Below are 15,417 nucleotides of genomic sequence, written 5' to 3'. Positions count from 1 at the left end.
TGCGATGATTCATTTATTATCTCATCTTCAGAAGAGCTGGATTTGGCTGACTCTAGCTTCTGTTTAGCTTTGTTGGCCAAATTCAAGGAATGTATTTAAGCAGCAGTGATTGAAACACTTGATTTGTTTTCCAGAAGACATCTGGTTAGCATTGTCAAATAAAACAGGATTTAAGTAGTTAGTCATAAAGCCTCTATTATGTCTTGCTACAAGACCCTCCAGACAGGTATGTGTTTAGCCTTTGTTTTCTCAGTGCATCTGCCAGATCACTGTTCAGATGAGCAATATTAGGGTCAGACCTACTAGTCAATAATCCTGCTGAGAAGATTATAGACTTAAAATAATCTTATGTTTCATTAAAGAGCTGCAAAATAGGAGGGAGCCACTTCATATTGACAATAGCTCTGGTTTAGGTTCAGAGAGATGTCAAGATGTCAACTCCCTACCAACTGGAAACCTTAATGAAGTAAAGGGCCATTAAAGGCTAGGAGTAGACCATATGTTCCTGAAAGGCCTTGGAGCTATAAAATCAAAAAATAGAAATCAACTTCTTTTTCATTATTTTAGTTTCAATTGTCAAGTTACTATCAGAGCTTCTGCTCATGTATCCTGCTTTTTTTCCTGTTACTGAATTAATTCACCGTACATCTGTTGATGGTTTTGGCCAAATTCCATACTCCAACTGCCCTTTCTAATAAGTAATTTCTAAAAGCAAATACTCCAATGAAACAAAACAGAATTTGACCAAGAGGCTACACTGCATATGTTTGAAAGCTGGTCTTGTGCTGCATAATTGAGCTACTTGGAAGCATCTAGGTTGCCTATTTTTAAGTTTAGTTTATATAGTGCAGTGTTGAGAGTAAAAACCTAAAGAGTGGTTATATGTAGATTGATTGCATGATACACATGAACAGTGAAAGGGTTTAAAGAAAGAAATTGTTTCAAAATAATACTGGGTTTTTTTCTTAAACTAGATGAATGTGTTTTTTTAGGAGGCTGTACCTGAAGGATTATTGAACCCATTTCAGATTCATGCCTTTAGTAGAAAGAATAAATTGAAGCTGTTAACTGTTGCATTGTTAGTACTAGGTAAAGCAACTTCTATCACAAGGAATATTGGACTTTCATTTGATTTCCTTTCTGCTTTTCCTCCTCTTTCCTTTGTTAGATTTAGGATGTTATGTGCTTGTTGGCAGCATTTGAGATAGCTTTACATTTAAATGTCCTAGGAGAAAAAACAATGAAAAATCCCTTCCTAGTTTTACATTAACTGTTTTCAGTTGTCTAAGAAACATTGAATACCCATAAAAATGCTAAAGAAAAAGCATGGAGTGTTGTTTTAATGCAGGCATCAAAGATAGAAAAGGAAGCAAATACACTGTAATACTTAAGACATCTTGTCACCACTAAATGCAGTCGTATAAGGCACTTGCAGAAATTTAAATTAACTTGAGACAAACAGTGATAATTATTTTGAGCACTCCCTAGTGACAGCTTGTTAACAAATATAATTTGTCATGGCTGTTGCATTTTGATGCCATTAGAAAGGTTTTCTGTAACCTAAATCGTGCAGGTCACCTGGGGAATTAAAGGTTGGTATTAAATGTATTTGTTTTTTAAAAGCTCCAAGAAAAGAAGGGTATGATCAATGTGTTTGCATTTACTTGACCCTCTTAATGGTATTTTGACATTTAAGAGTTCCTTTTAATTTGGATCCTTCTTAAACACTTGCATTTGATTTAGACCCTTGAAAATAAATCTGTGCAATTGCTTACCTTTAATGTTGCACTCCTCTGCCCAATCCTTGTGCTTCTGTAAGTGTGTGCACAGCTAAGCCCTGAAGCTGCTTGGAAGGGTGGGCTTCCCAGCCTGACTGGCCTCCAGTTACCACGGCAGGACATGCTTCCCAACATTTGTATGTGGGGGAAAATAGACCCAACATAAATACATATGTTCACTTTCAGTAAGACTTCTTTGAAGTACCCATGCAACATACTTCTTTGACACAGGCCGGCAGCCCTGTGTTAGGATTACCTTCATCCCCTTGGGGAGCCCAAGACATCTTTGTTTCTGGGGAACTCAGGACAGCTTCTGTCCTTAAAAGCTACCCGTGCGGCTGGGCATGTCTACTTAGCCATGAGAGAGAATATGCAAAATAGTCTTAAAAAAAAAAGTCTAACAGACCTTTCAAGTACTTACTCATCAAGTAAGACAACTTTGAAGCAAACAGCTAAATTTTGCTGGTGGTTTTTTTTGTTTGTTTGTTTTGCCACTTTAAATGGTGCCTGTGGAAGAAATACATTGGTGCCTGTGTTCACTGTCTCTAGGCTTGTCTTGGGCTTTTCTGCATATACTGATGAAAGATACAGAAATATCGGTATAAAACCACATTTTGGGGCAAGGGATGGGAATAATAAGGAAGTTGGCTGGATTGACAAAGTCTGGTACTAGCCAAAGCACCAGCTTTATCAAGCAAGATTGAGCAGTTGAGCAGAAGTTTTTTCAGCTGGGTGGCAACAGTACTCCATCTGTTGAAATCCCTGACCCGTTTAACTGGGAGTCTGAACAAAATGGTGCACTGAGTATATCACAGCTGAAGTTCATGAACTTGCTTTGCAGTCAGCATTGGTTACAGTTCAGTTGTTACACAAGTGCATCATTGCTGTGGCTTTACAACATATTTTAAAGCTTTGATATAGAAGCAGTCTCTGTGATAGTCAAGTTCTGCAGATGATATGGGGATTTATACATTTAAAGAAAATGGGACACGATCCAAGCTGAGTGAATTTTTGGGAGGAATGTAAAGTGGTAGAGGCAAGCTGTCTGCTGCGTATTTAGATCCAGGGACAAAAATAGGTGCTGTGTTGGAGTTAAATTGAGCTGCTTTTTTTGAAGTCATGTTTAACTTGAGATATTTGTGAGAAACAAGATTGCCTTTGTACAGCTGATCTTTTATATAGTCTGTCTCATCTACACGCAGAGAACTGTGCATTCTTAACCCCAGTTTACAAATGAGGGAACCATAAAAGGGCACAGAGTGAAAGGTAGTAATTTCAGTTAGATTTACTTAGCAGAGAAACCTTTGAACTAGGGTGTCTGTTTTAATTATGGTCCCAGGCATAATCATTCTCAACGAGCTCTTTATCTTGAAAAGTTACCTCCCTGAAATTCCCCAGTAAACTGCATAGTCAAGTGTTACATTGGTTTTGTCCACATCTTACCACAGTGCTGTGAGCAAGCAGAGAGGCAGCCATGCCCTTTGAAGAGGTCCTGGTTCGGTGCTCAGGGTGTGTTTTGGTATTTAGTACCAGACCATATGACAGTCCCAAACAAAGCACAGCTCTGGTTTTTACAGGTGACAGCCCTTTGCCTAGCGTTCCGAGTACACCGTTGGGAAGCTGGAGATTTAGCCTGTGCTCACCTCATCTTAAACAATGAAAAGAACTTAAATTTGTATCTAAATGAAAAATATTTTAACTTGCAAAAGCATGTCATCTGTAGAAGCAAAAATATTGATATCACTGTTAGGTTCTCTTGCCCCTTGTGAGAATGGCCTGCAGCGTTGGACCCAGCGCCAGCCATTACTGGTGTGATGATGATGAGAGTTAAGGCATCTCAAGTTCTTCTTACTTGGATTTATCCTGAGACACCTTTCTGTGTGTTCATATGCTGCAAGCAGTGTGTATGTATCTGCTTGGACTCTGAATTTAGGAGGCACATATGTGAAATTTAGATGATGCCCTGTTTGTCTGCAGGATACAAATCCTTGACTGGATCTAACCCATAGTGATTTGCTTGGATGCGGCAATGCAGGCTCAGAAATCCAGGTCTTCGACACCCACGCCTGTCTGTCACTTGCCCACAAGATCTTAGTTGTCTCAACTCAACTGGAATAACAAATTCAAAGTCTCTTATCAAATAAATTAAAATTATCTACAGTTACATACCAGTGGTGAAAGTAATTTCTTTTAAAACCAAAAGCAGTGATACTTTGATTATGAAAGTGCAGTGTCACCTATAAAGTAAGAGGTAATATAAATGTTTTGTGTTTATAAGACAAAGGTATACTGTGCTATAGTCTGTCTAGTTCTAGGTGAAATTTTGAAAAGCTACTTGTAAGACAGTGTTTGTAGTTGTGACTTAGGGAGGAACATGGTTTGGGGATATTTACAGAAGTTAACTAAAAGTGTTTGAAGACTGGAAAAAAAATAGATTTCTGACCCTGGGGAGTAGAGTGGTTTTACAGTGATATGTGCAGTGAATGGATAAATGTTTTAATATACTAGTCAGCAGATTTATTTCTGTAGTTGACAGTTTAGCTGACTTGAGCAGTTAATAGCCTCTCTGAAGTGAAAAAAATAAAAAAATAAGAAAAATAGAAAAATGAAAGTTACAACATGAAAGGTTCTGCCAAGAAGTCTCCCAGACTTCAGCTGAGATAGGTTTTCAAGCATGCAGATGAAGCTGTCAGCTTGTCACATGTCCCTTCTTGCTAACAAGGAGACAGCAAGAGGTGGTATAAAAGTAAGTGGTATATGTTGGTCTTTCCTGTTTCTGCCTCTGTACTTGAGAATATTTGTTTCAGCAGCTCTGGGCAGCTCTGCCAGGCAGGCAGCAATCTGCTCCTGGTCCAACTTACGTTTTCTCTTTGGATTTTAGCAATTAGTCTTGAGTTCCGGGTCCTGTTCTTGCATACAGGGCAAATTCAGATGTTTCCAAGATACGATTTTCCTGTCTTTTCATTGCTTGACCCCTGCAATGGGATGGGTAGTTATTCCAAGCTAATTGGAGCTATTTTGATGTCTGAATAACTTTGATGCCAAATTTCTAAGTTTATACTAGTCAATATTGTGGTAGTTTAATTCTTTAACCAGTGTCTTTGCTTGCTACTAATAAATATTTGGAAATCTGGATTTTAATTTTTTAATGTTAGGCTCTTCAGTATACAATTGGGAGAGTGTGCTTGTGTGTGTGTACATGTGGACGTAGACAGCTACAGAGCTTAAAGCCTGATCCTGCTACAGTCATGTGAGCAGTGTTTGCTTACAGGAGTAATCTCAGTAATCTCATTAGGGCTAATTTAGTGAGTGATGGGTGCACTTTCAGGCCTGAGATGTGAAGGACTGGTCCAGGGTGGCAGCATAAAGCTGTGGTGGCTCTGTGTTCTTGCTGGGGCTTTGCCTGAGGCTCAGATGGGCTCTAGCCCTGGAAACCAGCACCAGGAGCCTTTCTCTTTGCAGAGAAGAAGCAGCTTGTTAAAAATAACACTCTGATTTACAATAAGAAAAAAAACAAAGGACAACTTCTGAAATATAACTGAATCCATGTCCCTCTGACCAGTTCTGATTCTGACGGAGTAATGCATTTTACTTCATATAAACTTCAAGATACTGCAACAAGTTTTACGGTAGGAAGCTCAGCAGGTACAAAACATTACCAAAGTTGGTTAAAGGAGAGGAAAAGAGCCAGTGCCTCTGGTCCCCTTCCAGAAAACTCAGCCTTCCATCTGTCGTGGCACGGTGCAGCGTGTAGGTCTGACAAGGTAAATGTTAATCCTGCTTTACCATGGTAATACCATGTCAGACAAATTACTGAGGTATCAGTGCTGTGCCTTCTGTTCACTCCCGTGATTTGTGGCACAAATTATCATGTGAGAATATGGTTTCAGTTGCTGGAAAATAATTAAATTGTCTCTGGGTTTGAGACTTGTTAATGTGTGTTACTGACTCAGGTACATACAAGTTCCTTGTATGAAATAGAGAGATCTGTACTGAGAGGCCTCAGAGGTATTTTCATATACTTTCCCTGAGAATCTGTCACAAAGGCTGTAAACTTTTATATGGAGAGGCTGAGTTATAACAGTACTGAATTCAGTGCCTGTGGCTCAAAACTGGTGCAGAATTGCACATGGCTGGTTGAGCCTTTGCTCTCAGTTTGCTGCTGCAGGTACCTGCCCGTTCCTCAGCTTATTTAGCAGGAGGGAAGGGGGCAGAGATGGATGATGCACAGGATGTGTCCCCAGCACACTTCTGTCTGATGCCAAGATTAAGCAAAGGCTGTAATACTGCAATCCTGAGCCAATATACAAGTGTCTGGGTGTACAGCAGAGACTTGGGCCCGATTGTGTTGGACACTGACAGCTTTAACACATTTGGTTTGGTTGTGTCTCCCAAAGCCTGTTCTAATAACTGTGGAAATGATGAGGGGGCCCTTAAAAGGGCTTTGACTGCATTTCCCACGCACTTCCTTCACGCTTAACTAAAACCACCCTGTGAACAGCAAAACACAAGGAAAAATTTCAGGAAAAATTCTTGAGGAAAGGTTTCACTTGTACAACATAAGTGGAAAATCAATTATAATAGATTCTAACGACAGTCATTTTTAAACAGTGCTTCTAATACAGAGGAAGTTCTGAAATTGAATGTATCACTAATATAGAAGGAAAACAAGAACTAATCTGTGGTTTCACCTAGCCAGAAAAGCACTTGGAGGGCAGCAGAAGGTGACAGGCAATGTCCCTCTGCACTGAGCCCCAGAAGCAATCAGGAGATGAAGGGGGGGGAGGTAGCTTCAGACTTTTGAGTTGTGGCACTACCGAGTGCAGCCACCAATTGCAATTGCCAAGGCAGTAACACTTGCCTGATTTTCCTGGAATTAATGTTTGTGTGAGCAAAATTGGTTCATCTGGGGCATAATCATATTGTTGCACATTTCAGATTGGCTTCATGTGAAAATTATGACTTGGAGCTTGTCTGCAGCATGTGCTGCAGATTTGGACTGGCAAGTGTATCCTCAGGAGTGGGTGTTTGTGTCCTGCCTGATGCAGTGTCCTGGGGGGTTCAACCTGGAGGTTCTTTGGCAGAAATGCAGAAACACCGTGCACAGTTCTGTATGTTGTATAATGTGGGCAACGGCAGCCAAGAGTCTCCCTGATTCAGCTGGCCCTAATGTCTTGTCATTCTTTAAAATGAAGATTTTTAATAACTGGAACTGGATGGATCCTTCTGTTTCTTTGTCAGCTTCACTACAGACATCTCTGAAATAACATACATAACATTCATAAGAACTTTTTCACGTAGCGTATAGTGCTCTTCTCTGTTTGGGGTTGTGTCTCGGGCTGACGGTTGTCTGACTGGGACAACGTAATGTTCCTTTGGGAAGAAGGGAGTCTTTCCAAGAGTAAGTATCTGGAGTATTTCCTAGAGTAAGTATCTCTAGTTTCTTCATCCGTTATTTTTTTTACAAAAATAAAACCCCTATATCTGAAAAATATGAACCTGATTGCTTACAGAAGGCCATGTCCACCTCTAATAAGAGTAAGGAGACGGAGGGAAGGAGCCTTCTATTAGAACAGTTTTTAAACAGCAGTTGCCACCTTTGGTTTGGCAGTGACAGTACCTTCAGTCAGGTGCAGTGTGTGACCTTGTTGTGCTTGTAGGCTGTTGCAACATGAAGTCAAAGATACGTGCCTAAAGCCTCTGCTGAGGTTTGTTGGCCTTGGGTGCCATTCACAGTGTGTTTCCTGCTGTGCTGCAATATGTACAGTTACAGTACATACATAGAAAAGCTGTTCTTGGGGTCAAAACCACTTTTTTCTTGGTTTCACCTAGCAGTTTTTGGCAATTTTGGCTTCAGCAGCAGCGTTGCTGCAGTAACCGGAATTCTGAAGTTATATGGATTTTGTGTTTTGGACAGTGGGAGGTTGTGAGCTTGATAAGCTGACAGGTTGTTACTGACAGTCCACTTGAACTTGTGATGGACTTGAGACCTTCAGTGTAGATTTCTGTAAGTTTTTGGAGCTTTTCTGGGCTTCATGAGGTGCACTATTCATCATCTAACTTTCTTGATTAGGAAAATAAATAAGGTCAAACAATATCAGAGCTTTCATCTATCACGCTCCAGAAGAACCTGTCACCTCTGGAAGAGTCCTGTGACAACTGTGACTCCATAGGAGGCCCACACTGGAGCAGGCTTCTGGCAGGCCCTGGCAATCCATGGATAAAGAAACCCAAGCTAGAACAGAATTGCAGGCAGGACTTCAGACCCTGTGGGGAATGCACACTGAAGCAGACTGTTCCTGAAGGATTGCACCCATGGGAGAACCACCGTTGGAGCAGTTTGTGAAGAATTGTGTAGCCCATGGGAAGGGCTCACATTGGGGAGTTTTTAGAGGACTGTCTCCTGTAGAAGGAACTCCACACTGAAGCAGGGGAATGACCTCCCTGAGTAGGAAGTAGCAACAGGAACAACATGATGAACTGACCATAACCCCCATTCCCCATCTCCCTGCACTGCTGAGTGGGGAGGAGGTAGAGAATTGGGAATAAAGTTAAGCCTGGGAATGAGGGGTGGAGTGGGTGGAGTGGGTGGAGTGTGTTTTTTAGGATTTGCTTTATTTCTCATTATCATGCTCTTATTTTGATTGGTAATAAATTCAACTAAGTCCCCTAAATCACTGTTTTGCCTGTGGTTTTAACTGGTGCGTGATCTTTCCCTGTCCTTTTCTCAGTTCATGAGCCCTTTGTTATATTTTCTCTCTCCTGCACAGTTCTTTTCAGAGGAAGAGAGAGAGAGAGAAGCTTTGGTGGGCATCTGGCATTTAGCCCAGGTCAAACCACCACACAGTTTTTTTTTGGGACATGCAACGATGTCTGATGTTGAAGAGTTGCAGAAGTGGCCAGCAAAAACCCTAAGACTCCCACTAAAAATGGGAGGAAAAATAAGTGCATTCTTAATGCACCCCTTAGGTTGTACTCATGTTTGTTTGCAGTGATTAATGATTCCTCTGAAGGTAAAAGTTGCAGTGTTTAAGCTGACAGCTTAGCATGTTAGCCCATGCTACAAGTTGATGCAAGTCTTTGGGCTGTCTTGTTCTGCCACAGTCTGCTTACCCCATTCATTTGTAGCTCAAACCAACAAACAACCCATCAGGGTGCTCACGTCTGTGAGTGTTATGTGCTGGATCTGTCTGGATCCAGTACCAAATTTGGAACCGTGGTGGAGGAATTTGCTTTGCTGTGGTTGCTGACAGTCATTTTTTACCCCCCTCCTGAAGTAGGGCAACGGTTTGCCAGATGTGCACAATGTCAGCATGCTCACACATGTGGAACGGGTAAACACAGTTACCAGCCCCTCTGTTCCTGAGATACAGCCATTGATTTGGATCTCAAAACCCACACTGCCACCGTGGGTCCTTGAATTGAGAGAGCAAGAAAGGTTGTTGCCATACTGCCCTTTTGACGCTGTAGGGATACATAGACAAGGACCTATGTCTGGTGCTGATGGAAATGGCCAGTTGTCAGAGTGTAGGCTTGCCTCCTCAGTGTTCATGTGCAGAATCAAGGGAGTTTTTACTGATTAAATCCTCACAGATCTGTGGTTGCTGTAGGTCAGTTAACCTGTCAGCATGAGTCCTCTAGATCTCAGTGTCAGAAGCATCTGAGCATAACAGAGGACATGTATGCTGGAGATGCGCATTGTAACATCACCTAATCGTTTGCCAGGCAAAAGCCTCTCTGAAACCTTGTTCTTGGTATTGCATCTTTTCTTTTTTAAGGAGTATTCAGATGATCAAGATAGGCAGATGTGATATAATCGCAGAAAGGCCTTCTTCAGCAAGTGATGATAAAAGGGCTTTGTGTTGTGATAATGCCTGTGTATTGTGCAGGAATTTCAGTTCCTTAAATGGAAATACACCAGATACTTAATTTTCTTCTTGCTTTTATCATCTTTCAACAGATTCAGATATCTGTCTTTGGAAATGTAAAGCTAACTGGTCTGATGAGTTTGGTTGCCGCATCTTGAGCATTTAATTTATCCTTATGCTCTGGCGTCTGTTATTCTTTAGCACAATCACACTGAATATCAATTAGGAGGCAGGAAGATGATTGTGGAAAACTTGGTGAGGGGGATTGCCATGCTGACTGGAATTTTGGCTATTGTGAGTGGGGATGCATGTCTGCTCTGAGTTCTTTCTGAACTTCAGAAACTCTGTAGTATTAAACTACATTGTGTTGTGCAGCAACACAGGACTTTGAGATAGATCCCCGTGATTTGCATTCCTCTCTCCAAAATCACAGTAAATGGTCTCTTCCACGGACAGGAAGACAAGACAAGTGGTCATTGCCAAAGTTGTTTAGCAGATGGTGCTTGAGTAGTGAGCAACATCATCATTTCAAGTGTAAGGCATATAATAGATGTCTACCGGCCTGGCAAATGAGACCCCTGGAGTTACTTGCATGCATCCGTCTCCCATCCTGCAAGATGCTGCCATCTGTCAAGACACCGAGCCAGGCCTCACTTAAATAAATAAAGAAATCGATTTCCCCCTTCTTTCCAAAGCACTTGCCATCGCCTGGGTTAATACGCTATGTGTGGGCTTACGTATGTCACACAAGTGAGGGAGGAGGAAATATAGATACAAATATGAGGAACGCTCCCGTGGGTTCTGTCACTTGGGACAGACAATGTTAATGCACGGTAAAACATTTTCAGGAAAACATTCAGTACTTAAATGCCACTGAACACCAAGCATAAACAGTAATGGCTCTTGCCATGATTTAACCTCCTGTTTCTCTTTCTTTCGGCAGAGTGTGACAAGCTGCGGCGGGATGGCTACCGGAGCTCACAGTATTACTCTCAGGGCCCCACCTTCTCCTCATCCTCCAGTGCAATCTGTGGAAGTTACCAGGATGATTATGAAGAAATTGAACAAAAGGTAATGGTGGGGGACAAAGCATCAGAAAAAATACTTGCCTAGTGCAGTTTAATTGCCTGCAAATAAGTACACTTTTAAATTTTAAGTTAAGTATACTGTTCACATAAGGTAGGATTTTTAGAGGATCAGAAAGATGTTTATTTCTTTGAATTGCAGTGACAGTAGTTCAACTGACTTTCATGGTCTCTTAAAACTCTAAATTTTATCCATGCAGTGATGTAAAATTCCCACTGGCATGCTCAGAGTGTGAAAGCAGGAAGGGGTTTGGAAATGGTCTGAAGGGAAGACCCCAGCCAAGGGTAGCTGCTAAGTGTTTACATTTAAGTAGCAGAAAGCTATTCAGGCAGCCATCAGCATACTTGAATTGTAACTTAGATAGGTGCACACTTTGAATTGCTAATACAGGCAGTTACTCAGGTAGGGGCTTTGTCCTAATGCATCACAGCCTTTTTGTAAAGGCATCCAGAAAATGAAGATTATCCACTAAGTTGGGTTTATTGCCTTTCTTTTAGTTTACTTCATGATTTTTGTGCTTATATCCCCACATCTCGACTCACAGTATGCTTACCTTAGAATCTAGAAATAAATAAAGAGAATGAACAGCTGCAAGTTTTAAGGAAGGTATGAAGCCATATTGCTTTATACATCAATTTATATAGATTTCAGTTGCAGAACTAGCAAGCTGTGTTACTGTTCTGAAGAAAAAGTCTGTTCTCTCTTTATCCTGTTGGGTCTGTGGACTCTGAAGGAAAAGCTGACTGTTGTAGTGGTCTGGGATGTTTTCTGCGGGGGTGGATGGCAAGATCCACTGGAGCGTGCCTGTCTAAAGCTGAAATGCCAGAGCTCCTGGCATTTTCAAGATAGATATTCTAGAATACTTTGCCAAACCAGCTCTTGCTTCAAAAGTGGGAGGGTGTCCTTGATTGTAATACAATTTAATTTATTTGCGTTGTTAGTAAACCATACGTCCTTCTATGTAGTATGGACCAAGTAACTCTTACCAGCAAAATGTGCAGAAGCTGAGAATGCACTTTAAAGGGTACAGTGTTTTCAGTTTTATCCTCCATGGGTTTTAGTCACATAATAAAAGGTGTTGTGGAATATGTAGAGTCTCTCCTCCAGGTGGTGATTGCATTTTATCTGTATATTGGCAGGGAATGTTAGAGCATCTTGTTTAGCTGTGTGTGGTATGTACTGGCAGTGAGCCGAGAATGTAAAGCACATTCATACTGTGGAATGCATTATAATGGTAATTTGCAAAACCTTGCTGAAATCAATGGAATTATGATTTCCGTTGGGGAAAGTATTAACCCCTTGTTTGTTGCTCTTAATGTACTGCACATAAATGCGTACATGTATGTCATCAACTTGTCCTGGCCAGTGCTGTGCAGCATATAACCATCTGCACATGTAAAACTAACGTAACATTTAAAAAGTATAAATACACTTTTCTTTAAACAATTTGCATGAAAGTATATAAGCGTGGGTGAGGATTCTTGGAGACTAAGAGCTGTCATCCTTTCTTGGTTAAGGGTTTTTTGAGTGTTAACATAATGTGTTACTAACAATTTCTGTGCATTCTGGAGAAAATTAATGCAACTAAGTATGCTTTAAATATAGGATATCACTTCCATTTTAAATTGGAATCGGTTCCTTTAAATATTATAGCTGAAAAGAAGATTCAGAGCCGTGGAAAAAGATAGCTGCCAAACTCACAGTCTTGGCTGTTACTGATTATCTCAGAACCTTAGCTTTAACCCTGCCACTCTTACTTCCAGCTCACAAAGACATACATTTCTTGTAAACTGTAGCAGGAGTCTCCGTTCATCTTGCATAACTTTCTTTTGTAGAATTTTTTGATCAGAATCTCTGTTCAATTGGCACCTTCTTTTTTTATTTCTTTTTTTATTTAATGTTGTAAATGTTTAATCTTTCTTTAAATGAATGTTTACCACAACTGATTTCTGATCTTGAGTTATTGTCCTACTGGTAAAGAGCCAAGTAATTCTAGTAAGTCTTATGCCTTGAGGGAGTCATATTTCAGCTGTCAGGAGAGTTCTTCGGTAACAGCATGGAACTGGGGTCAAAAATTCTGTGATTCAAAATGTGAACTCCTAACCACTAGATGAAAGCCTTATAGCTTTGTTGTCTATTCAAAAGAAAAAAGCCAACATTTAAATTCTGTGCATGCAGTATTTATTTAATAATTGAAATTTGAGAACAGCAAAATAATGATGGGCGGATGAATACCTACTTACCATTCATAAAGTACTTAGTTGATATAATTGCCAACTTGCAGCAAAAAAGAGTGGGTGATATCACAAAGAAAACCAGCTTTCCCTGTTATTTTTAATCTGCTTCTAAAAATGAAAACCGTAGCCAGATATTTTGCTTGTCTGTCTACAGTGGAGACAATATGAAACCATGGCTAGGTGTCAATCCACAAGCATTTTCAGGTTTTGTGGAGGTGGGTGTCTGTCAGCAGAGGGGAATAGTCACACCACCAAGCATCTTGGTTCAACGTCTTAGGAGATATCTAAGATAAGCAGAACATATGCTGTTCCAAAGGAAAACCACTAAGGAGAAACAGGCCCAGCTCAAAAATGAATAAACAAAATCAGAAAACATAGAAAACTGGAGTCTCTGAGTGGAAGTTGATATAAAATGAAATGTTTGGATCTGCCCTTATCTTTTAATGTTGATTCTTACAAGTTAGATTAATGGAGCACTGGCCAAGCTCCAGTGTAATACTGATCCTAATTGAGTTTGTTGGTGATGAAATTGGTTTACCTGGATTTTACATCTCAGTACTGTGACCAGTCTTCTCCTTTCTTGTATCTACTACATGCTGCTGTTGGTGACACAACTTGGGAGCTACTCCTGTCCTTCAGTGTTACTCCGTTTTACCAGTGTAAAAGATGTTTTGAAATGTCATGTTCAAACTCCAGTTCTCCTTGTGTTCTGAAATGTATGCATGTGTATATTAACTATACTTGTCTTTTGTGTGTTTTTTTTCTTATTTCTTTTTCTTTCCCTTTTTACCACTCATTCTCTTTCTTTTTGTCTCACTCAACAGTCTAGTCTGTTAGACTGCATCTCTCAGTCTTGCATTAGCGCCTGCTGTAACTTGGTTCCATGGAGCAACAAGGTACTTTGCCCACAAGTGGGACCATCCAGCTGCCATATCTGCAGCTTGATGTTACCAGTAGCATTTAGCATATATGTAATCTTACTCTGATCTTTGCCTTCAGTCGTTACCTGCTGCTTTTTTCTGCTTAGGATAAAAAAAAAGGGGGCAATTAAAAAAAGAAGAGTCCCATGCCAGGTTTGTTTCTTTTATGTTCCTCCTTACTCGTTTTTGTCTGCAGTGCATTATCCTGTATTTATGTGGTTCACAAAATTTTTTATTCCTTTTTTTGCCTATTAACATTCGCGTCCTTTGAAACCACTCCCCCAATGGACACTGTGTTTTATTTAATTGCTTGCTTTATTGTTTTTTAATTAACCAAGTCAAAAACTCTACTACTTTGGAGGAATGGGTCTTTCTTGAATGATAAATGTGAACTACAGAGAATACGTGCTCACAAGCATGCAGTATTGCATATATTATTTCTTTATTCTATTTATGAAAATGTTTGTGTATGCAAAACTCATGTTTTTTTTACCTAAGTCATGTCATTTGGCTTATGAACTTCGCTTTGATAGTTATGCGTTGGGTGAAAAAACACTTCCCTTGTTTGGAGGGGTTGGGATGGGAGGAGAGTATATTTTTGCCAGTGGTCATCTGAACTGTTAGTTATCTCTCCGATACCTTCATACAATTGTTTAGTATCTTAAGTGAAAACAAGTGCACTAAGTATTGATTTGAGGAGGTCAAATGCAAAACTTTACTTTGTGTTAAGAGGAGATAAAGTCGGGCACTTCAGTTTTGGAGGTGGGAATGCCTAAAAAGCCCTGAGGTGTGAGGTCTGGCAGAGCTGAAGATACCTCTGTGTGGTGGTGTCCTCAGGTGGCCTCCCTGCCCCTCTGCTCCAGTTGCATGGCACTGCTTTTGTAAGCAGCACATGTATTTTATACCATTTATAGGGGTTTGGGTTTTTTCAATACTGTGCCATTTACTGAGTTGAAGCAGCAGCTCATAGGAAATGCCAAAGCATAAGGAAGCAAGTACAAAAAATCTTTGAACAAAGAAAAATGGTAGTTCTTCACTCATCGCATACTCAGATTGTGCAGCTGCTGTGGGAACTGTGGATGCTGAAAGCTTACATGGGTTTAGAAAGCAACTGGGTACATTCTTGAAGGGCGAGGACTCCATCCAAGGCTGAGAGAATATTCAGGAAAAAGTATCTCCTCTATGCATCCTCAGATTTAAATTTTACCTTGATAAAATTCATTGGCCTTTATCTTAAGGCAGATACTAGATAGGCTTTTAGAGTTCCAAACACATCTTCCTGTGGTTTTTGTTACAACAGAGTAGAGGAAGAAGAAAAGAATATTTCTGTGGGGCTTGTTAAGGTGATAATTTGCTTGATAGTAATTTCAGTACAAAATGTTCTTTCCTTACTGAGACACAATGAAAGTTACAAAGTGAAGAATTTAGTAGGATAGCAGTGTTGGCTAGTGCAACTGGAGATCTGTGTGTAGAAGTAATAAAACGGAATATTCTGTGAACACTGTGGAAACTAGACTGGTGACCTTGG

The 15,417-nt window shown here is 40.4% G+C and overlaps 1 protein-coding gene across 10 annotated transcripts in view; it reads left to right on the top strand.

Moving 5' to 3' along the window:
* The window catches only part of NHSL1 (NHS like 1), a 182,598-nt gene that overhangs the window by 133,399 nt on the left and 33,782 nt on the right, over positions 1 to 15,417 (top strand). For all 10 annotated transcript variants that reach the window (XM_015622391.2, XM_015622390.2, XM_015622389.2 and 7 more), the window contains exon 3: positions 10,590 to 10,717. In XM_015622391.2, coding sequence (XP_015477877.1) covers positions 10,590 to 10,717 — 128 coding nt within the window. The remainder of the gene's footprint in view (positions 1 to 10,589; positions 10,718 to 15,417) is intronic.

Source organism: Parus major, chromosome 3 (genome assembly GCF_001522545.3).
Source record: "Parus major isolate Abel chromosome 3, Parus_major1.1, whole genome shotgun sequence".
Classification (NCBI taxonomy): domain Eukaryota; kingdom Metazoa; phylum Chordata; class Aves; order Passeriformes; family Paridae; genus Parus; species Parus major.
Note: the sequence above shows the minus strand (reverse complement) of the source record. Positions and strands in the feature narration are given on the sequence as shown.